The sequence below is a fragment of the Lytechinus variegatus genome, chromosome 9 (genome assembly GCF_018143015.1).
Source record: "Lytechinus variegatus isolate NC3 chromosome 9, Lvar_3.0, whole genome shotgun sequence".
Classification (NCBI taxonomy): domain Eukaryota; kingdom Metazoa; phylum Echinodermata; class Echinoidea; order Temnopleuroida; family Toxopneustidae; genus Lytechinus; species Lytechinus variegatus.
Window position 1 is genome coordinate 1,917,326 of NC_054748.1, and position 24,252 is coordinate 1,941,577.

At 38.7% G+C, this 24,252-nt stretch overlaps 1 protein-coding gene across 1 annotated transcript in view; it reads left to right on the forward strand.

Moving 5' to 3' along the window:
- LOC121421188 (leucine-rich repeat-containing protein 4-like) overlaps positions 1 to 24,252 on the forward strand; it is a 31,079-nt gene that overhangs the window by 6,220 nt on the left and 607 nt on the right. The window contains exons 2-11 of the mRNA XM_041615850.1: positions 2,064 to 2,189; positions 2,907 to 2,975; positions 3,893 to 3,946; positions 4,693 to 4,747; positions 5,540 to 5,761; positions 6,994 to 7,065; positions 10,354 to 10,425; positions 11,159 to 11,230; positions 11,682 to 11,753; positions 23,637 to 23,708. Of these exons, the coding sequence (XP_041471784.1) occupies positions 2,064 to 2,189; positions 2,907 to 2,975; positions 3,893 to 3,946; positions 4,693 to 4,747; positions 5,540 to 5,761; positions 6,994 to 7,065; positions 10,354 to 10,425; positions 11,159 to 11,230; positions 11,682 to 11,753; positions 23,637 to 23,708 (886 nt within the window). The remainder of the gene's footprint in view (positions 1 to 2,063; positions 2,190 to 2,906; positions 2,976 to 3,892; positions 3,947 to 4,692; positions 4,748 to 5,539; positions 5,762 to 6,993; positions 7,066 to 10,353; positions 10,426 to 11,158; positions 11,231 to 11,681; positions 11,754 to 23,636; positions 23,709 to 24,252) is intronic.

Below are 24,252 nucleotides of genomic sequence, written 5' to 3' on the forward strand. Positions count from 1 at the left end.
TGATGAATTGCAGTTACGTGGTTTGTTATTGCTGCTGAGATCAACTTTAAACGTATTTTTCCACAAAGTAGTGTATAAATGAATGAGCCTTATTGTGTAGAATGACTTCTTTAAGGTAACTGGAGATATATTTATGTCAAAGAACATTAATAAACCCATGACTATGAATTAACCATTTTTGATAATCCAGATATATAACTTCCTTTTTTCTGATTCCTGTTTTATTACAAATGTAAGTCAAAGAATAGAGAGAGAGAGAGCAGAGAAAATGTCTTGTCCCTGCAGCTGAAGTACGGTGCCTCTCAAGGTAATATAATTCTAATTTATTAATTATATAATGTATGTTTCTTTTGCAAAGAAAGGGGCTCAATAGGAAAATATTTATTTCCGGTTGAGCTAGCGAATTAGGAAATAATTGTATCGGTTCCAGAAAGATATGGTGCCTACAAAGACTTGGGTTTGTGAAGTAGACGAACAATGCATCACCATGCATCGATACCCTCCGGAATCCTTCTTTTTTGCCTTCCCCTTTTCTTCTTTCTCCAGACCTGACGTCCCATCGCCGTCCTTCATCACTAATCTCTACACAGACAAGCACTATAGAGCAGAAAATCAGACTATCAAAACAAAATTACCAAATTTCCGAGAGTATAAGAACCAAGCAGCAACGGAGAAACCGGATCACTAGCGCATAATTTTAGCGGAGCGTGCAACGTACCAGCCCCACAGGCCAGGCGGCTCCAACTTTGTCGATTCCGCTCGCTTATGTTCAATAGCCGCATCACTCGCGGATGAATATATCACAACAAATGTCGTCGGCTTGCCTTTGACAGTCGAGAAATCGTGATTTAAACTTCATTTTTAACTAATATCCTTGCATAAAGTATTTCTTCGATGGGATGATTTAGGCTAGAAAACATAGTTAATTATGTGTATAGTCACAATTAAGTTTGAAAGATCGACGATGGTTTAACACACTTTGTCTATTTGCTCCAAGTTTTGCAAGTAAGTTTGTTCAATACAGTGCAGTATACCCACACACATTGCACAACTGTGGTTTCTCTTCCCCCCCAGGGACTCCCCCAAAAAAAAAAAAAGTCTATTTCATGATATAAAAATAATATTTTGGGTAACATAATGTTTTGTGCTGTTTATCTATTCAAAATGGATCGAAAGAAAACAACAAATTCATTCGTAATAACATCTTAAGCTCTGAAACAACAATGTATCAGGAGTATATATCGACCAAGACTTTCCACACAACACAGGCCCCACCACTTTGTCAAAATGAATGTTGCCATTACGTGACGTCACACAAAACGAACCGAATTCACTCCGTGAGAATTGGCGTCGATGACTTCCATATTTAGGTAGTTTTAATCGCTTATTTCTAATATTTTCAATTCGTTTTATTGTCTTAAAGTAACTTATTGATATTAAGTAGGTTGAAAGCTTTCTAATGATGTAAAGATCTCTACTTTTGTGATCGTCTTCTTATGTCAACTTTAACATACTTCTTCAAACCTTTAAGTGTGTCCATCCAATGGTTCCACAATATCTAAGTGAATGTTTGATCATGTTGATTATAAAGTATGTACGATCTCGGTACCTTAGATGGAATGATCTTTTCAGACAGAGTTTTATCCACGCCGCCTCTTTAAATTTTGAACACCCTCCGTTTTGGGGGAATTAGTTGATTCTAATTTAAATTTTTAAAATTTACGTTGATTTAATGATCTTGATATATTGTTTATGACAGTTACTTGTTATGATTGAATTTATAGGCCAACTTGGTTTATATCAATTTCATTGAAAATGAAATAAACTAAATGAAATTAATGAAATATGTCAAGAGTTAAAAGCTACCATATACATGTGCTTATTAGGAAAGTATTTTGAATGATTTAGTCATGTGACTACCAGAAATTTTCCTGTCTTTCTATTTTTTTTTTTACTTTTACTTTTCTGTCTTCTTCAAAAATGCAAATAAGGACGCAGTGATGAGCTGCTTAAGCACATTGGTATTATTGTCAGTATCAACATAATCTTCTTTCAAAACCCAGATTGTCGGGATATCAATCCTAGCTGTGAAGAATGGGCCAGGCAGGGAGCTTGCGAGTCTTACCCTTCAGAGGTCCTGCCCGTTTGTCAGACTAGCTGCCACCAGTGTACCCTACTCAACATAAATGGTGAGAGGAACATCAGGGGGGGTGTTCTATCAGTATTTTCATCCGACAAGTTGTCAGATCTGACATCTTTCCATGATTTTGATTGGCTGAGAGGCACTGTTCCTATGGTAATTGTCGGATAAAATGGGATTTGTCGGATAATAATGTCCGACAAGTCCTTTCATGAAACACCTCCCTTTGACAAGACCCATGTTTCTTCACCCCCTCCCTTTATCGATGATTTTATTTACGTAATTCAAAAGCATAACGCAGACAATAATAAATTAATTCATATCATGATCTATTGATGACATAGAACATTATACAATGATAAATATAACAATCGATTTATCAACTTTTTTCTCTCTTGTTGGCTTGTGTTATTTCAGTGTATGCTTTTTATCTTTCTTTATCTTCTTTATTTTTGCAATAAATATTATCAAATCTATATCAGTATTGTTTTAAATCGGATTTGTATGGGTTTCTTGTAACATTTTGGAGAGACGGTACGAAGGCCTACATACGTACTTAGGTAATAACATGTCAGAGTTGTAAATTATGGGAACTGGAAACATGATCAATTCACCAATATTGTTCTCTATTTTCCCCCTTCTTTTATTAAAGGTTATTTACGTCAGGCAGGGTATACTTCTCCTTTATTTACATTTTTTGTCTGAAGCTTGTATAGAGTTTTATCGAAATAATGCTTTGGTTAATGAACAATGTATGTTTTTCCAGATTCAGCATCAGCTCTCACGGAAGAAGAAACGTGTGTGGCAGGACATTGCTTCCTGGATTCCAACAATGGTAAGAATTCACTTCATTATTTGAAAATAAATCCATGTAATTAATATATTTCCGCGTAATGATATTACGAATGCTCCCTTTCAACAAACATGACAAATCATGGAGCATTTTCTGTGTCATGAGACTTAGGAAAAAATCAAAAGAAAATGTATTTCCTTCCAAGAACCCTTATGACCTCTATTTTCCTTAACATTGTTGTTATTATGAAACTTGAAGTGCCTTTTAAAATAATGAGAACGCGCTAAGGAGAAGGTAAAATTATTCAAATAAAATATTCATACGAAAATCACTAAGCTTAGTTTCCTAAGGAAGCTTTTAATAAAACTGCCACCCAGATGTTTAAAAAAAATCATCTTGTTAGGTCTGAAATAAATCCTTTGAAGAAAAATGATGATAAGATGGCAAAATCATGGATCTTGACATGTCTACAACCCAAGGGAGAGATGATCAGGTGACATGATCTGGTATCTCGTCATGTAAACATATTTTAGAAGAGATGATCAGGTGACATGATTACGGTTCCAATATATTACCATCTATTCTTTTTCAAAAATGATGTAGACATATTAAAAAAGATTCGAGATCTCGTTATCTGTTTTTTTTTCTTATGGATGGAAATGGAAGGCAATCTTAAATTTATTCCTTAAACATGTTGAAGGGCTTCTTTTCGGATTGGTAGATCATAATTGTTACGTTTGTTATTGTTTGTGTTATTCCTATGCCTCTGAGTCTTCTATTTTTCTTTAGTATAGTATTATAAGAAATATGATTATTATTTTCATCATTATTACTATCTCATCTTCTTCCTCTTCTTTTTTGTCTTCTTCTACTTCTCCTCCTTCTTCATCATCGTCTCCATCGTCATGACATTCATGATAAATGTCATTATTATTCTTTCATTGTTAATCCACAATCAGCCCAAAATTGTATACCAGCTGTGGATGTATGTGGTGTTACAGGGTGGTATCAAGGTAAGTATATGTAGAGCACTAGCGGATCCAGAGGGGGGGGGGGGGGGGGAACAGCCGGCCCATGCCCCACCCCCCCCCATTAGAATCAAAATTGAAAAATTCGTAATATAAAAATTATTTTTTTGGGGGGGGTTTGTCCATTTTTCCTCGGAAAAATGTGCCCCCCCTTAAAAAATCTTTGATTCGCCCCTGATGTAGAGAATTCAATTTTATCACAAACATATGTATTTCACCCCAGAAGTTCATTACTGGGGGGTCACTGTTGATCCAGTATCGGCAATCGATGGGAAGGGAGGGGGGGGGGTAAAAATCAAATTATTTCCACTTTTAACCCCAATCGGCAACTCAGAGAAAGTAGGTGGAATATGATTTGGGAGAACTAATCTAAATGAAACACTGTGGGATGTTTTTTTTTGGGGGGGGGGGTTATTGTTTTGTCTTTATTATTTCTATATATTCAGGATGTCATTTGGGAGAAATGGGAGCGCGAGCAGAAAAAATGAATAAATTCAAATAAAAAAATAATGTGTTTCAACAAATTGTGAAAATGTATATATATATATCTATTTTCCTCCATGTTCCTCCTTCTTTTCTCTCCCTTTCTCTGTCCCCTTATTTTTGTGTGTTTTTTGGGGAGCGGTTGTTTTTCCCCTCTTGCCCCCCTCCCTCCCAAAATGTACCCCACTGGTGACCTAATTGACAATTTACTTACCATAGATTAGTGTACTTTTATCATCCAATTACAGGGGTGTTATGTGTACCAACTCCGATTGCCGGCGTTCCGTCATCCATGCGATGCATGTAAGTTAGCTCAATCGAGACCATGCAATATTCAGAACAAAAATTCAAACTCCATTGCGAACGGACTAAAATCATATAGAAAAAAAGAAATGTTTATTTTACGAAAATAAAGCACTTCAGAATGTACCCTATTCTTATTATTGTTAATTTTACGGTTTTACACACTCAAAATATCCGAAGCTACTGACATGGCCAGCATGAATTTACTTTCACTTTTCATTCGGTTTAAGTCTGAATTGTATTCATCGAAAGGTTGAACGTAGAATTTTTTTATTTTATTATTTTAAATTTTTTTTTGGGGGGAACGGAAAATATCCTTAACAGTATTGCTAGAAAACTTACAAGGAAAGGAAGGGTTAATCAAAGATATATTTTACGGGGGCATTGGTTAAGCTGCGCTCGTTGAAGGACGCGAGGCTTTGCCATGCTTAGAAGTGTAAGCGCACCTACGGAGGTAAAAATGTCTCCCTTTTTTTTCAATATGAAATTGAAAAATTGTGAGACAAGAAAGGTTTCTTCGCATTTTTTTGTATTTAAATTATCTTTTTTTACTTTTTAATGGACGCGTTTGGGACAAAATCTCGCTTTGCCCCGAACCTCTGTTGGAAGCAAGTGCCCCCTCTGCCCCATGGCCCCACCCCCCTCCGGCGCCCCTGCTACAGAGAAGTCATAGAAGCGTTTCGGACGTAGAAGTAATTGATAGGGGAAAACAATAATCTTTCGACTTATAATGAGTGATCTCACATCGACATTTCATGTTTGTCTTTATTTTCTATGTTTCGCCTGATAAAGGGATTTGACAACTGAACGAACAAGGACCACTCTATCTCCGTTGAAATCGGTAGAAAAATTGAGATGGAGAATGAAGGGGCTCAGTCGTTCAACGGTGGAAGCCAACCTGAAAATAGAAGAAGCTCTAATGAAACTAATCGGCTATTTCGCGTACATTCAGCGTTACAATTTAGAACTGCATCCAGAGCAAATATTAGCCCGACAGAGACAGGATACAGTCTTGTAAGTTGATGATCAGGGCCCCGTCTTACAAAGAGTTACGATTGACCCAATCAATCGTAACTCTATGGAAATCCATCAATGTCATAATTTTTTTCCACAGGAAATTTGCAAAATGTCCTTTGTAAACAAAGGAGAACACATCAAGTTGTCAAGAAATCAATGAATTTATGGATATACATTTCATAACTAGAATTCTTTTTTAACCAACGTGCATTTTATATGTTGACTTTGCTGGCTTTCCATAGTTGCGATTGATTGGATACATCGCAATTCTTTGTAAGACGGGCCCCTGATCAACCTCAGCTATATGAAAATCCTTCAATTTTTTTGCCAAATGCCCTTTGTAAACAGAGACTTTGGAGAAGTACCGTCGATTTTCAAGAAAACGATTAATGAAATAAGAATGCACGATAAATTATCTAGAAAATATTTTGATCAAACATAAAATTTAGATAACTACGGAGCTGTCTTCCCATAGTTGTGCTTCATTGGATTAATCGTAACTCTTTGTAAGACGGGACCCATGGATGTGTACAGAAACAGTTGGATATATTTTAAACTAACATGCATTTTAGATAACGACGTACATGCAACTGGCTTGCCATACATGTAGTTGTGCTTGATTGGAATAATTGTAACATTTTATGAGACGGGGCTCGGTGATGTGTTGGGAAACCTTAGAATCAATAAATATTCATAAATATTCATTAGGTAGGCTGATGATATATATATCCCCATTTGTTCTTTTGTATTTTATTATATGAAACTAGGTTTATCAAACATTTTTTTCCACCAAGAACTTCTACATTACTGATTAAGTGCATAAGTCATGTTAGTTGTTTATTGCCGCAACTTATTTCATTACAATGGAGACACATGATTTACACATGCATGAAAAATTAACCAATAATGATTACATGTAAATTGTAATAACATAATAAAAAGGAAAGTCGGGATTTCACATCATCAGCCCACCTAATGAATATTCATAACGATGTGCATATGTTTTCACAAAATATTAATGAATTCAAAATTCGATTTTGATGATATTTTCATCACTTCGCGTTCTTTACCTTTAAAATCTATTTAAGCGACGTTTTGCATGTTTTACTGGAAACGATTACGATTGCTATAAAATATAAACGCATGATGAGATATTTGTTTTATAATGTTGATTTCATCCGGGAGAGTTAAATTGATATCCCCTTTCTGCTCTCCTTTTTTTTCTTTAGATTTCTTTATAATACGAGTTTAGTCTCCATCGAAGCAAACACCTTCACTGGATTTCCGAACCTTCTGACACTGTGAGTTTAAACTAGTCATGTTTTTATGATATTGTAAAAGAGGTTTTATATATATATATTTTGCTCTTCTACCGTTTGTAATATCCATACATACAATGTTAACATCGCGATATTCATGGCAATGAGTTTGACTAAATTGATTAAGCCATCGAGGGTTTAAGCATATTAAACGATTACAAAATGGGGAAAATCATCTAATGTTTAACCATGTGATCATAAGACGAGTTGAAGTTTGTCAAGTGTCGTTTAGACCAAATGGGTTTAGACAACATGTGTATTAGACCAAAGGGGTCTGAGAAGAATTCGCAGTGAATGAAGTGGTACCGATTAGATGAATTGCTTAGAAGACCGAATGGCAGATGACTTTAGATCAAGTGGTAATGAATTGATCCAAATGATAGCCTCTTTCATATGGCTGTCTAAAAGTAAAATCTCTTTGAAAATACGCAATTCGATGAATCTCACTCATATAGATGTCAGGTCGCGGAAAAGGAAGAAAGGGTCTCACAAAGTCAGAAACGTTGGCGCCACGCGTCAACTCAGGGTTCTACGAGACAACATCCAAGTTGTTATCGCGTGCAACGCGGCCAGGGGCGTAGCTACGGGGGTGCCGGGGGAGAACGTTCCCCCCCCCCCAGGTCTCCGACCCCTGAAAAAATTGGCGGAGCAAAAAGAAGGAAAAAGAAAGAAAAAAGGGGGAAAGAGAGAAGGGAAAACGAAGAGGAAAATAAGAGGAGGAACACGAGTGAATAAAATAAGGTGAGGGGAAAAGTTTTCATGTCACTATATAAAATTTTCGCTGGCGCTTGCATTGCCTGTTCGATGTGGTTCATGTCTTGCTCAACATGGTTTATATGGAGCTTAAAATATCAAGTCAATACATGTATATACAAAACATATTGCAGCTCGGACATCGAGCTTTCATTATTTTTTTTTTCTTTAAAATGTCCGTATTATGGTCTTAATTGCCACCTTTCGCAATCCTCACGGACGCTAATATTAGGGTCCCCTAACACAAAGCTTAACGCTTAATCATACACTTAATTTTTAAGATTGATTGTACATTATAGTCAATAGAATCACACGTATAAAACTGCTCTACAATCAATGCTAAGCTTTGTGTTACGGGGGGGGGGGGGGGTTACAGGCCCTACAGATCTGTTTTTCGTGTGCAAAATTCTTTCCCGAGACACCCGCGCCATGCATGTACATTACGACTAAAAACTGGAGATATTCGAAGTGCAGGACCTAAATAGATTATGACATGGATAAGAAAGTGTTTTTTTTTTTAAATCGAGTACATATTGAATGAGGAAAAAGTTACTGAATCAAGGCTTAGATATAGATCATTACAGTCCATCGAATCGATATTGCATTTAATGTGGATTATTGGTGGATCTCTGACAATTGATTCCATGGGTCAAATCACCTCTCCAGCCGAAAGCATTTCGCATGCGTTGATTTTTTTTTCTTTTGTTTACTCCTACACAAACGACATGCCTCTAGCACACAATGTAATGGGCATTATGCTTTACTTTCCCCAGAAATGGGGATAAGATTCGAATTCCCGGGGGACCACTTCGATTGATGAGTGGATACCAGGCACGACCATGCGGTTTTGAAAAGCACCCTAAACAAGGGAAGCAAGGCTTTTCCAGAATATGAAAATGCATCTCTTAACAAGTATTTAGCTTGTGAAACCCTACAAGTATTGACACCCTTATAATGTTACATAGGCCTATACGTACCGTACTTGCACACTCTTTCCCTTTTTACGCGTGGTCGCGCCTGGTATCCACTCTTCAATGGAAGTGGGCCCCCCGGGCGGCCTTTCGAGCTCAGGGAGAAACCAAATGGGGCTTTGGAAAGTCGTCCTGAATCGGATATATCGCTGTTACCATAGTCGCAACCAGAATTTTACACACGAAACGCAGAATGAATGCTTCCGTTCCAGATGCGAAACGAAAAAAAAATCTCATGTCACACAATTTGCATTGCAGAACAGAGTGTTACGACCATGACGAGGGCCCAAAGTCTCTTCCAAAATTAATAACCGTCGCAAATAAGCATTCACGTTCTCCAACGAAAGGTCGGGAATATCAACACTTTCACATCAGCTATTTCTATCTATTCGATCTACATCCACTTCAGAATTTTGCTACAGTGCTTGAAATAGTGCACAAATCAACACTATTTCAGATCGGAATATCAAATGTTTTCAGCTCGCGGTTCGAGCTCGCACTATTGATCTTCATGATAAAAAATGTATTCAGAACGCTCAGATTATAGGTCTAAATCTAAAACACGCGCATGCATGTTTATTGAGATAGGCAGCTTGTTCTTTGTTTTAAACGTGCTCAAATTATCCAGTTTCAGACCAGAATATCAATAATTTTCTGCTCGCACTTCACGGATGCATTATTGATGTAGGTAGATACCCAATTACCCATCCGCTACCCATCCTATTCATGGTTTAAAAACATAAATGAAGTGTCCAGTTTTTAGATCTAAAATCTGAATTTTCTTCCGCTCGCGCTTAGCGTTCACATCAATTGTTTAGTTACATACCTATCCCTTTCATAATTACATAAAATTGTTGAGAATTACCTCTTTTTTAAGGTCGGAATGTCAAAAATTTTCGCATTATTTAATTGTTAAAGCTATGTGTCGTCTTCACGGATATCTGCAAACAGTCCTTACCAGGTCCCTTTTAGATCAGGCCAGAACGTTTATTATAATTGTCTGTTCGCGCTTGGCGTTCGCGGTAATTATTCGAGTTCCATATGCATTTTGTTCAGGATCACAAACAATACCCAGAACGTTAAATTTTCAGGACAAATACATAAAAGTTCCAAAATTAAATGAAAATGAAATAGCTCGCACTTCGACCTCGCATTATCTTTTTAAATACATATAGTGATTGAAATATTATTTCATATTTATGTTGTTTTTAAAAGAATAAAGCAAAGAAATTACTGAGAGGACTACCCCTACCCCCCCCCCTCCAAAAAATAATGATAATAGGTCAACTTTGAGCGACCGATCGGGGAAAATATGGATTTAACAAAAGTTGGGCCCTTCCCCTATTGGCGAAAGTGGATCCGCCCCTGTGACACATTCAGCTACAGAAAAATGCCCCCCCCCATTAAAAGGTAATGACCCCAAGTACCCCCAGGAAGATATCCTAGCTACGCCACTAGACGCGACACGACGTCACCCACCTTTCAAGGAAGCCAGATTGAAGTGATTTTTTAAAAATAAATTACACAGCTTGTTCTTTTTATATAGAATCTTAGGTTCGAACAAGATACAGAAGATCAGGAATACAGCTTTCACTGGTTTACACAAATTGCAACATATGTAAGTTATATCAGATATAGCATGGCATTCAGGACTTGAACACAATTCGGGGAGGTTTTAGAAAGTCTGTGTTCAATCGGCCTCCATTCTTATATATATATATATATGACGAAAAGTTAAAAGAAAACATCAAGAAACTTGTCCAATGCATGACATAAACTATAAAATGTGCTTATTTAAATTTCCATCTTTATTAATGAAAATATTGTTATCATTTATTATTATCATTATTGTTGTTATTATCAGTATCATCGATTCTGCATCATATCCATGATAATTGCCATTATTGTAAATATCATTATTGTTGTCATTATCACTATTATGAAAAGTAATATTATCATATATTGGTATAAATATTTTAAGAGTCACGATTATTGATATTATCATTATGATTATTATTCTTTATACTAATACTGTCAATTCTGTCATTATCGTTATTATCATTGTAACTGTCTCTTTTTTCAGGTGTAAATATCAAAAGTATCTTTAACTTGCACTAGCAGTGTTCACTGAAATACGTTTCTGTATGATGGGCTTCGAGTGTCCGTGGAAGAAAAAATACCCCCCCCCCTCCTGATACAATTACTATTATGCCCGTTTGTGTGTTCCAATGATATTGAATGTCGGTCCAAACTCCAAGCTCAATTCTTAATGATATCGTATTCATTTACATGGCGTGTCGCCTCATTATTTTAATATGTTATATTAACTATTGTTTTATTCTGTCGGCTAGGAATATTCAATGGAGCGAGCTATCTTCGATTGAAAAAGGCACATTTACACATTTGAACAGTCTTCTTTACTTGTAAGTATTCGTCTGGATCTTTGTTTGAGCTGAAAGCTCTGGTATAGTTCGGATTTGCGTCAGGGCAAAGAATAATTCCTCCTTATCCGCTTATAAACATATACCACATAAAAATGGCATCAAATGGTCGTACTTTTCTGGAATTTTTACCTCTCGCCAAATTATGTTGCAACCTTTGGGGTGGTTGATATTACCTCATCAACAATATATCCAATCACAGCAAAGGGGGAAATCATGTGGTTGGCGGACTTGTTCATAGGGCGGATTAGCCCCGCTACCTCAACTCATTTAACATGTTTAGTATAATTAACCTGTCTTTTCATTTATGTGAACTTACATTGAAATACTTCATTTCTATTTTGGTATAGACTTCTTGACATATATGTTATTATTAGTGACAAAATTCAAAGTTTTATGCAAGGTGCCAAATATCTTACATCTTATTATTAAGGGAACTCTTTGGGAACCACTTAGAATACTTGCAACCTGGCGTGTTTACTGGATTGAGCAATCTTCGAGAACTGTAAGTATTACCGTCTAGTTAAAGGAGAATGAAACCTTTGGAACAAGAAAGCTTGTGTGAAAACAGAAAAATCAACGACATATATCAGCGAAAAATCGGACAAATAATGAGAAAGTTATTAGCATTTGAATATTTTGATATCACTAATGCTATAGCGATCCTCACATTGACAATGCGACAGAGATGTTTAGTGTCACTTGTGAACAACTCTCCCCATTATTTTAGGCTCGCAAGACCGATTATATTTTTTAATTTTATTTTCCTTCATCAAGTGCCGGGTTGCAGCGGCGTAGGCCTATGCCTGGGGTCAGGGGGGGGGGGGAGGCAGAGCCAAATATTCCCCGGTAACTCCGTCTAGAATTAGTGACATATTTCAGTTTAGGGGCGGTAGTGAGCACGGGAAGCGCGCTCCCTGGGGGTGGGGTGTCTCCCTCGAGAAGCGTGGAAGCTCCGACGTTCTCGTGAATCGTTCCTTGTCTGCTACCGCTCTTAATACGTCCTCTGCCTATTTTCGGGCGGGAGGGGGGGGGGTGCAGGGGCGGATCCAGCCTTCGGCAATAGGGGGGGGGGGCCGAAATTTTTTCAGCCATATTTTCCCCGATCGGCCGCTCGAATATGATTTTTGCCGGGATTTTTTGTTTCTTTGAAGGGGTAGTCCTAATGGTCACTTTTTAGCTTTATTCTTATGAAACATAAATGTATAATACCATAACCCTTATTTATATAATGCGAGCGCGAAGCGCGAGCTAAATTTTTTGGAAATCTTATGTACTTTTTCCTAAAATTGTGAACATTCTGGGAAATGTTTGTTTTCCTGAAAAAAAAGATGTGTATGCAAGTTAATAATTACTACGAACGTAAAGAGTGAGCAGAAATGAAGTGATGGAAAAGGTACTGTTAAATACTTGCTTACAATTAGCCATGAAGACGTTGCACATTTTTAAAAACCAAATAATGCGAGCGCGAAGCGCGAGCCGAAATTTTTTGACATTTTTACCTAAGGAATGGAAATTCTTAGCACGTTTTGTAACTTAACAGAATATGTATATAATTGAACATGCGAGCACGAAGCGTGAGCAAAAAAATTCGAGATTTAGACCTACTGAACAAGACACTCTATTCAATTAGTTTTGTAAATCATGAAAAGGATGAGTAAGCGGGGATCTTCCATACATTAACAATGCGAGCGCAGAGCGCGAGCAGAAAATTTTTGTATACGTTTTGAACTGTCGAAATTGTACCTGTTATGGACTGCTTGCATTTAGCCATGAAGACGTTACATATTTCAACATTCAAATATTGCGAGCGCGAAGCGCGAGCTGAAAAATTTTGACCTTTTTTACCTGAATAATGGAAATGCTAAGCACTTTTTGTAATCTTGAAAGGACTCTAAGTATATAAACTAAACTTTATTGATGCGAGCACGAAGTGCGAGCGGAAAAAATTCTGGACACTCTATTCATGTTTTGTAAATCATGAAAAGGATAAGTTATTTATCCGCGAGCAGACACTTTTTGATATTGTGATCTGAAACTGCACAATGATTTAAATAGAGAACAATCTGCGTATCTGAATTAACGTGTGTTTTAGATTTCGACCTAGAATTTGGGTATTCTAAGTACCTTTCTTATGAAAATCAATAAAGCGAGCGCCGCAAGCGCGAACTAAAAATATATGATATTCCGATCTAAAGGGTAAATTTAAGCTCTGTTTTGCAAACACTTTGTGGAAAAATTGTGAATTGTGATGGATCACAGTTAAAAAAAGAGCTGATGTATTTTATTATTATTACTTTGAGTTTTTACATAGGACGGGGACATTATTTAAGGGCATTATGTCATCATAAGAAAATGATGACTATCTTCCTATTTCTCTTTCTAAGCATGAGAGCGTGAAATCTGTTAATATTATTTCCTGAAAACTAGAAATTTAAAGCACTAATGTATTAATTAAGTATGATTGAGGCACTTACTGAATAAATGCCCCTGAGCTCCAAGGTGTATAATATCCCTCGGTAGTACGTGGTGTCCAGCGAAAATCTAGAGGTCCTGTATGTTGCGGCTGAACACGTACTTGACTTGACCTTCTTTCTCCAGACACAGAACTCTCACTGGTTAACCTTGACACTGACTGACTATTAATTGGTCATTGGGGTACATATTTGGGGGTATTGCGGGCGCGCCGTGCGTAATGTTCATTCATGCACGGAGGTGAGTAAAGGGCTATTAATCGTCTATATGGCCGGTTGAACCCAGGCGACATTGTTTAACGACCCTTTATGCAACACACCCCCCGGCCCTATAGATTGGCAAATATTTTGAAATTGTGAATTCTAAATTGCCAATCTCTAGATATAAAATCGAACAAAAACAAACCAAATCAAAACAAATTCACACAATCCCCAATTGTAAACAAAAACAAAGTTCAATGCTTTTATATACAATATTTACAAACAATGACTTCCTCAGTTTCCCTGAGATGGATAAAAATTAGGAGGAAATACCTGTAAATTACTCATGATTTCCCCTGTTATGATCAATCGGACTAATTATCAATATCCAATTGTCCGTTTCTTGTTTACTTATGGCATTTCTTTAGCCTGTCATGATTAACAAAGAACGTGGAATTCCTATATGAGTTGCAACAGAGGTAGGGAGGGAGTTTTATAAGCCTGGTCGGTATAGGCCTTTCCAGGGAGGAGACAGTTTCATTGTCTTCCCCTTTTTGAGTGGCCGTGTCGAGTAAGTAAACTCGGTCCCCCTTTTGGAATTCACGACAATAAACTCTGACATCTTATTCTCTTTTTAAGCGCTCCTGGGTTGTCCGGAGCTTAGTCCTTGCAGTTTCATGGGCTTGGATAAGAGTCTGTTTGAGCTGAAAAACAAACTCCTCCGTTGAGCCTGATTCTGCTGCGGACGGAAGATCAGATCCGATGGCTAGCTCGTCTTTCGGTCAAGCATGAACATGTTTGGGGTGGATGTGATAGGCCTTGCTATTTGAAAGACTTACTTTTCCAATTGACTTTCCAATGGAACACCTTATAGCCTGCATGAGACTTTGGTCAAACCATCCAGCTTGTCGGTTAGCAGATGGCCGATAAGGTGTGATAAGGTTGCGCCTCATTCTTTGTTTGATTGGCGCTACGTTTCCCGTGTTAATGTAATGTTCTATTTCGGTAAATTTCCCGAGGTCAAATTTATCTCTGGCAAAGAATTCTAACAGTAATTCCTTGAGAGTTCGATAGACTGTTCCCAAAGACCCTGTAAGTGAGCAGGGATTGGAGTCGGCGAAGATAAACCGACACCCCGCACTTGCTTAATGTCCTAGGTTGGTGGATTTGGTGGGTCCAAGTCTGGTTTAATGGCGGTAGCTCCTAAGGCTTCCCCAATTACCATGCCTTATTTCCAACTTAGGTTTCGGCCAGTGGCATTAAATATAAAAAGTTCAATAGCTCCTGCTGTTTCATGAACTGTGATCAGATTTTGGTTCAGCTGGTGGGGGCCATGGAGGTAGCACCCATGGGCAGGTTATACTAGATGAAGGCTGTCCCTTCCTTTCTACCAGGGTAGACTGCAACTGAGTATGTCCTCGGAAGTCTGCACCAGTATTACTCCTCGACTCTTCAGTTACCTTTGCTGAGGAAGCAAGAGTAGGTGAAGTAGAGGTGGGGCACACTACCGACTTATATTCAACAGTTGCGTCAGTCACTTTATGTAAGGCAGGGAATGGGGGCACTCCATCTTTCTGGACTAGTGTACGAACCTGCGAAGAATTCTGACTAGTGCCCTGGGCTATGTGGATCGGGGTCGGGCTAGTTCCTCCGATCCCAACTCGTTTCCCGGTTCGTCACCAACAAATGAAACAGTCTTCACTTGTTCAACTTCTGGACAGTCCCGTTTAAAATGGCCGGATTTGCCACATTTGAAGCAAGGATTGTCTGGGCCCGGTGACCTCAGTTTTCCTCTGGCCGGGGACGTCCTTCCTGGGGACGATCTGGGTTTAGGAGGATCACTCCTCATTTGAAGGGTTGTGATGAGCCCTTGCACCATAGAGTGAAGTGTTCCCACCTTTGCTTCGACTGAGTCTAGCTGCCCCTTGACAGAGTTCTGAAACGAATCAAATTTCTGTTCTAGTTGGGAGACTCGAGTTTCGAGGCTAAGATCGGAACAGTGAGAAGTAAGTGAAGATGGGACAGGTATTTCCATCTTCCGCACTTTCTTCTCAAAGGGGTCTACACAGGTAGATAACTGTCTGATGTCCTTCCGAGGTTTGCCTTGCATGGCCTGTCTGGCATGCTGGAACATTCGGGAAACTCGTAAGGCATCATCAAGATTTAGGGGTTGATGATTTAGTGTGTGCTGCCCCGCTTCGCGATCAGTCGATCCCTGACAGAAGCGCAGCACAAGCTGCTTCTGCACGTAACTATCGGGCAGATTGGGGAATGCCTGAGATGCTAAAGCCTGTAGTCGCTCGGCCCACTCTACACATGATTCTTCGGAAGTTTGCCTTGCATAATTAAAATGCACCTGGGCGACTTCCGGGAGTTCCTGTGGAGCAAATCGTTTCTCCAACTTCAGAACTACATCATAGTAGCTTATGGCCGGTTCACGTCTAATCAGTGAGGCGTAGTACTCGCTGGCTTTCCCATCTAATGCCCAACACAGTTGGTTTTGCCTATGTTGTTCATCCCAATTACTATCATTGGCAAATGATGTAAACTTGGCAAAAAATGCGTGCCAGCTCCCTGAACCATTAAAAACAATTGTTCTAGGTAAATATGTCCTGGGAGCGGGCTTGGGAGGCATTCCTGAATTTCCTGAGGAAATGGTGGGGGGAACTATCTCGGGCCGGTTTGAACTATGGCCCTGAAGTTTGGGTGAAGGCCTTGGCTCTGGCTGGTTGAACTTTGGAACTGTAACGGAAGAGACATTCTTCTGTCGGGTAGGTCCAGAACCCAGCTTAAATTGATTGGACCTAGGAGCCGGCTTAGGAGGCTGATTCAGTTCGGGATGAGGCAGTGGTGAGAGCCGGCGAACAGGTGGCGGCGACACCTTTACTGATGCTGAATATCCCCTCTGGTTTCCACCCTGATTGGGATAAAAATCATCATCCCTTAGAGCATGAGTTGGGGTCCGATCGTAAGTCTGACGAGTATGATAACAATCACGATCGTCAGGGAGATATCGATCACGAATATGAGTACATCGATCATGATAGAGATCATCCCTTGGTCTTCGGGAAAACGACCCATTAAATTGATCCTCTTTCAGCTGCCTTGGGGGCACTTCCATCTGAAACAGAGAAAGTAACTCTCTCAAAAGATGTGAAGCCTCCTGGATGGAGTGCTCCCTTGGAAGGCGAGACTGTTTTACAGTCTGGAAGGCAGATGGACCAATTGGCTCGCCATATGAATGCAGTGGCTCGTCCATGGGACCACTTGGCTCGCCATACATATGCTGTAGCTCGTCCATGGAGCCAGCGCGATGGCGCTCGTTGGGATCGCCACTGATGTGCGGTTGTACCCCGCAATCGGGGATTGTTTCAAGATGATCTCTCGGCACGCCCTGGGTTTGCCTTCCCCCCTCTCCCATTAAGGGCTGTTCAACCTTATTCCTCTGGGGTGTGGAGGCTCCTTGCTGAGCACCCTGTAATTGTTTAGCTACTGTGGCCCTTGGTGTCGCAATGGTCCTAGTAGCTTGAGGTCTACCGATGTCAAGTGGTAGGGATTGTCCCTGCTGACCATATGACACAGTAGAGTCAGAGAGTCTTATCGGGAGGGATGCAGCCCTAGGATGTCCTGGTGCCGGAAAACGATCATAAGGATACGGGGCAATAGGCGGTGGAGGAGTTCTCCTCCGTGCCTGAGGCACCGGTGAAATATGCGCGAGTGCATCTGCACCAGCAGGTGTAAAATCAAAAGCATCTATCACTTCGTTTAAGTTACGAATATGCGGGACCGAAGCTAATAATTCGGGAGTGATGTTTTCGGTAGCTTCGCGTAACGCAAGAATGCGATCGGCAGTGGCGGAGCCAATGCCTGGTACTCGTAACAAGTCATCCCTATCACAAGAATTAATACGGATCTTATCCATTGCGAAGAAAATTGAAATTAAAATCCGCAAATAAAATTAATTCGAAGACAATTGATGAATATTCGCTAGAAAATAGTGGAGAAATACATCAATTACATTCAGCTATAATCATTTAAAATTTATCCACTTAATTCAGTAAACCAATCGCAAATTCAAATGATTTGCAATTTAACAGTTAATCAATTATTTGCAAATTGAAGCTGTAAGCATTCATTCAACTATTGCAAATACAAATAGAAAATTACATCCGATTATATTATCAATTATTTACAAGTTATGAAGTTAACATCAAATAATTGGTGACAATAGAGCGGATTCTCCAATTAACAATTATCTGCAATTATTTCCTAAAGTAGAGAATGACAAAATAACAATAATTAATTGCAAATTTCCTATCTATCATTCATCAACTTATTTATTGTAATCTTTCTGGTGCAGTGTGATAAATTGATCTTTACCACTGCCAATGTTTCCGATTTAGAAGTATCAGGAAACAATATTGATTCCAAAAATAAGAGCAAATATCATGAAATGGAAACAATAATCGGGTCACAAAATTTAATTGCAAAAAGAGAACAATTAAATCTACATTAAATGCTAAATGAGACCGCCTGTGATAGCAGAGAACCTAAATAAGCATAAAGAATTTAAACTACAGGTTTTCCTTTTATATTTACTTTTAGAGAACAGTAAGGGGAAGTTATATTTAAATTAGTCGACCAATATTAAATTTCATTTAAAAGGATGCCAATATGAGAAAGGGCAAAAAATTATTTAACAGATTTACTTTGCCTCCAATTGTAAATTGGCAACAATTATCATTCGAGCCGCGTTTTTTACCGCTGGCGCGAAATTCGAATCATGTGAGTCACGCCCGAATTCAATAGGCTATTCACAAAAGACAAAGGCAGCCACACGTAATGGCGGCAGCTACGTTAGGGCGGAATGTTTTGCGTTTAGATAAATAGCTAGTTTAAGCAATTTACGCCCTATACCTAGCCAGTGACAGCAATAACTATTTAATATGTACACAAACTAATTATTATTGGCCTACTACTAACGTACCGTATTCATATTAGATCCTACCTAACTCCTAAGTTCCTAACACAAGTTTTAATTCTATCCGGTATCCCGTGCAGAAAACGTGTTCCTTAAACGGGTTCAAAATGGTGAGCAGTGTTTAACATTTGATCACCAAAATGCTGGAGCTGCTCGGACAGCGCCATTAATGTATTAATTAAGTATGATTGAGGCACTTACTGAATAAATGCCCCTGAGCTCCAAGGTGTATAATATCCCTCGGTAGTACGTGGTGTCCAGCGAAAGTCTAGAGGTCCTGTTTGTTGCGGCTGAACACGTACTTGACTTGACCTTCGTTCTCCAGACACAGAACTCTCACTGGTTAACCTTGACACTGACTGACTATTAATTGGTCATTGGGGTACATATTTGGGGGGTATTGGGGGCGCGCCGTGCGTAATGTTCATTCATGCACGGAGGTGAGTAAAGGGCTATTAATCGTCTATATGGCCGGTTGAACCCAGGCGACATTGTTTAACGACCCTTTATGCAACAGCACTTTTGGAATTATGCATAAGATGCATGATATCTATCAATGCGAGAGGAAATTGCAAGCCGAAATTCTTGATAAACTGTCATCAAAGTAGTTTGATTTAGAATTAATATTGGGATATACAGAACTCACTAATCAAAATTTTTTTTCTCTTATCCTCTTAATCGAGGTATTTATTCACAATAACATGTACATTTATATACAAACAATAAAAAAAAACAATTCAATTCAATAATGCAATAATTTTTTGGATATCACATTTTTTCAAAATTCCGAACTTGTTTTTTTGTTTACATAAATTTTCTAAATAAATAATCATAGTAAGTTTGAATTCAATCCATAAAGAATTCGCATTATATCTTTTTCCTTTGAATATGCTTTTTATGTAATTTCGATAAATAACAAATTGGGCAATAACACAAAATAGATTACACATAATATTACTGGCATTTTGCAGATCATAACCTATAATTAATGTTTTTTCATCTATAGAAATAGTAATCTTGAAAATATAAAATACCAACCTTTCTATAACTTTCCAAAATAATCGAACATATTTACAATACAGTATGAAATGAAAAGTGGTATCAACTTCTCCACAAATGTTACATGTGTTGCTTTCTAATACATGCCACTTAAATAAATTGTCTCTTGATGGTAAAATCTTGTTTAAAAATTTAAAACTAAACTGTCTAACTCTGTTATCCATAATTAAATGGAACTTGAAATAAAATACATGGCTCCAATTAAAGGAAAATGGTAATGAGAACAGATTAGACCAAAAAGATACAATGCCTGGTTCTTCTGATACCTCTGAACACAATAAAGAATATATCTTTCTTGTTGGTAAAGAATCTAGAGTTATTTGTACTCCACTTTTTAATGAAATTAAAATTCGTTCACTTTTCTTTAATTCTAGTACACGATTTTCCTTAAACAACTTATTCAACCAATAAACAGGAAAATACTTTTTTAACTTAACATATTCTAAATCAAATAAAAGCTGAGAAGAATAGACAGATTTATTCAAAATAATTGGTGATAACCACTGACGATTTCTAATAACATCTTTTACCCTAATTATACCTGCATGCTTCCATTTCTCAAATATCAACATACGTTTATTAAAAGTTATATTGCTGTTATTCCAAATAATTTCATTTTCAATGTCTTTTACTCCAAATATACCAATATATCTTAACTTAGACCAGCTACAAAAAAAATCATAGTAAAAACTGGGCATATTTGCTTTTGTACAAAGAAAATGCATATCTTTTGTTGAAATATTGTATTCAAAACATAGAGGAATTTCACCAATCTTTGATAACCAATAATTAAAAAGAAATTTCCAACTACGTTCGCTTTGCTCTAACAGCTTGCTTATCCACGAAATCTAATCCACTAATCCACTAATCAAAATACTAGCGTGCATTGCAGCGCTAGCTGATACGTTTTGACAATCTCACCTGAATAGGGAACTTTTTGAGAACTTTATGGAATACAGGAAAATAATAGGTACCTGACAAATCAAATTTTGCGATCGCGCAGCGCAAGCAGAAAATGATAATATTCAGACCATAACACAGACATTTTACAGAGCACTTTTTCAATTTCAATTTGTAAATCAAACAAATAATGAAAGTTCAATTTCCCAGCTGAAATATGTTTTGTATATTGACTTCAACTTGAAGTTAGATATTTCAAGCTCCATATTGAGCAAGATGTGCAAATACCCTAAAAGACAATAAAAGCGCGAAGCGCGAGCGAAAATTTTATATCCTAACAATTTTTTTTTTTTTTTTTCAAAAATTTATTTTCTAAGTCTTCCCCTCATGTTATTTTATTCAATCATGTTCCTCCTCTTATGTTTGCCTTTCTTCTTTTCTCTCTTTTCCCTTCCTTTTCTTTTTTCCTTTCTTTTCCCCTTTTTTTCTTTTTTTGCTCCGCCAATAGGGGGGGGGGCCGGGCCCCTCGGGCCCCCTGGATCCGCCTATGGGGGTGGGTTAGAGCCAAAGTATTTCCCGGTAACTAAATCCAGAAGGATTTCATTTTAGGGGCAGGTAGTAAGCACGCGAAGTGGCGAAACACTTAATACTGAGCGCACGAAAGGCGCTCCCTATAAGGGGGAGTTTTTCCCCTCCCTCGCAAAGCACCGAAGCTCAGACATTTTCTTCGAATTGCTCCTTGTCTGCTCCCGTGTCCCGTGATTCACACGCTTCGCGTGCTGACTACCGCCCCCTTGAATTAGATCCAAGCTTCGCCACTAATTGTAGATTTAGTTAACGGGAAATTTTTGGATGTGGCCCTCCCTATTTCAGGCAAAAAACTTCCGAGCTTTGCGCGGGAGGGGAAACACTCCTTTTATAATATGGAGCGCCTTTCGCGCGCTCATTATAAAATGTTTCACAACCACCCCCTAAAATGAACCTAGCAAAGCCACAGATTCTGGTTTTAGTTACCGGGATTTTTTTGCTCTGCCCCCCCCCCTTCCAAAAACAGACAGGGGACGTATTAAAATGAGCGAGAGCAGATAAGGGACAATTTAAAGGAACGTCGGACCTTTTGTGCTTCTCGCGGGGGGGGGGTGCACTCCCCTCCCCCCCCCCCGAACGCGCTTCCCGGCTCACTACTGCCCCTATACTGAAATCCTAGTTATACCACAAATTCTAGACGGAATTAGTGGGAAAGATTTGGCTCTACCCCCTCCCCCCCCCCCCTATGATAACAGGCACCTGTTATGCCGCTGCAACGATGTGCTTTAAACCATTCGACCGCGGCACCCGATGAAGGGGGGAAAAAGTCGATCTTGCGGGCCTCCGTTCTCGCTGGCCTTCGGTCTCGCATGCTGTTACCGTAGGGTTAGGATTAGGGCTACTCGCACATTAGTTGCGGATTTGTTTTGTTGTACGATCGTCATAGGCACAGGAGGAGGGCATGGGGGGCAAACCCGGCCCGTGCCCCCCCCCCCCCTTTGAGAGGCATGATTAAAATGAGTCATGTAAGAATGGCGTTAAAAGAGAAGTGCAAAAAGCTGGGTCGGATATTAAATACTGTCTATATATTTTTTCAGACTCTAATCTACACTGAAAGTGAAAGTTAAATCTACCAAAAAAGTTCTCTGGTTTAGGGTCGGAGCTTTTGTGGTCATAAAAATCTGAGCGGAGTGGACCTTCCCAAAAGCAATGTCATCAACAAACGTAGAGGGCAGCAACACCCGAGTTTTAATCGCTCATTACATTCTGTTCCTTTGTGCTTGAAAATTCAGTTACTATTACCTCGATCATCGGATCCTGGCATGCCCGCAAAGTTTCACTTTCCCGACTCCCTGGGGAACATTCGAACAAGAGTTCTTAAACTCTGAACCGAGAATCTGAACCGCTACACCACGACGCGTCGCGACGCTTCCACATATTCCCTGATATCATTCCATTCCATGGATTCCATTTTAAATTTTAATTTTAATAAGCATTCCATTTTATTTTTTAGCAACCTAGATACTCAAGAATTGAATTCTTTATGAAAATAACTTGTGTTTTAACCAAATTTATTCGGTGTATTCACAATTACTGTGCCCCACCTATTGGTTGCAGCGGACAAAGTTGGTATCTGCTGAGCGCGCTTTATAATGCATAATGCATGCGATACTTCGCTGACTGACGCTTCTCGGCCGGTTTACATAATATTATGTTTACCAGGATCTAGGAGGTGGGAGAGAGGTTTTCTGCATATTTGTTGGGAAATTTAAACCGTTTTGGTAAATTCTTCCTCCGCTTATCAAATGGTTTTATTTTCTTAAGCATCTTAACACCAGCACTAGCCTAGCCTGCGCGTGATGTCGACCCCAAACGTTAGACATTGGCCTGTCCGCTTCCAACCGATAGCTGGCGCTCCGTTCTGTGAATCCACCAAATTATTGATGCTAATAAATGTAATTTAGATAAATACCAATAAATGTTAAATAAATGTGTTATGTCAGAGAAAGTGACCCTTGACCTATGACATACATTTTTACGTGAATTTTTAGTATGCCAACCCTATTCTGAGTGCCAATACCAACAAAGAAACAAAAAATAAATACACAATGATCCAAGAGAATGGCTTTACCTGGAATCATGACTGATAAATAACTTGAAACGTCATTTTCAAATATCTAATGTCGGTTTCCTTATTTCATTAATATAGTCAGTTTATTCACTCTCTCTTGAATATCAAAAACAGAGGTCTACACCTCAATAGGATCCAAGGCATCGACAAGGGGGTTTTCGACGGACTGAAGGAATTAGAATTCTTGTAAGTAAAACTAAAGAAATTACAATTTTGAGTTTCGTTGAGAATGAAATTTATAATGCCTTTAAAAAATGAAGAATAATTATCCGCTAATGTCCCACTCTATATTCCCCTTCCCTATAGTCTGCAGACGCAGAACCTGATAAGAAATCAATACATATGGTTTTTACGCAAGTCTAGTAAGATATTATGTACGCAAAATTGCAAGGACCTTTATCTGACTATTCAGACCACACGACTCGTGTGAATGGTTTACGTGGCAAACTACCCCTTCCCTTAATTTTACCATAAAGATGCAAAAGTAAAAATGCCCTTACTTTCCAGTTCCTTTCAGAAATACCCTACCCCCACCTCCACTTGGAAAATAAATTATGCGGGAGGTGCGATAGCTCAGTCGGTAGAGCGGGGGTTTCAGATTCCGGTGACCAGGGTTCGATTCCCAAGTGGTGCGCTAGTACCCTTTGGTAAGGCATTTATCCTAATTACCAGGTCCCTCGGAGAGGACCTTAAGCCGTCGGTCCCCTGGTTGCTTTTTCACAGGCATTCG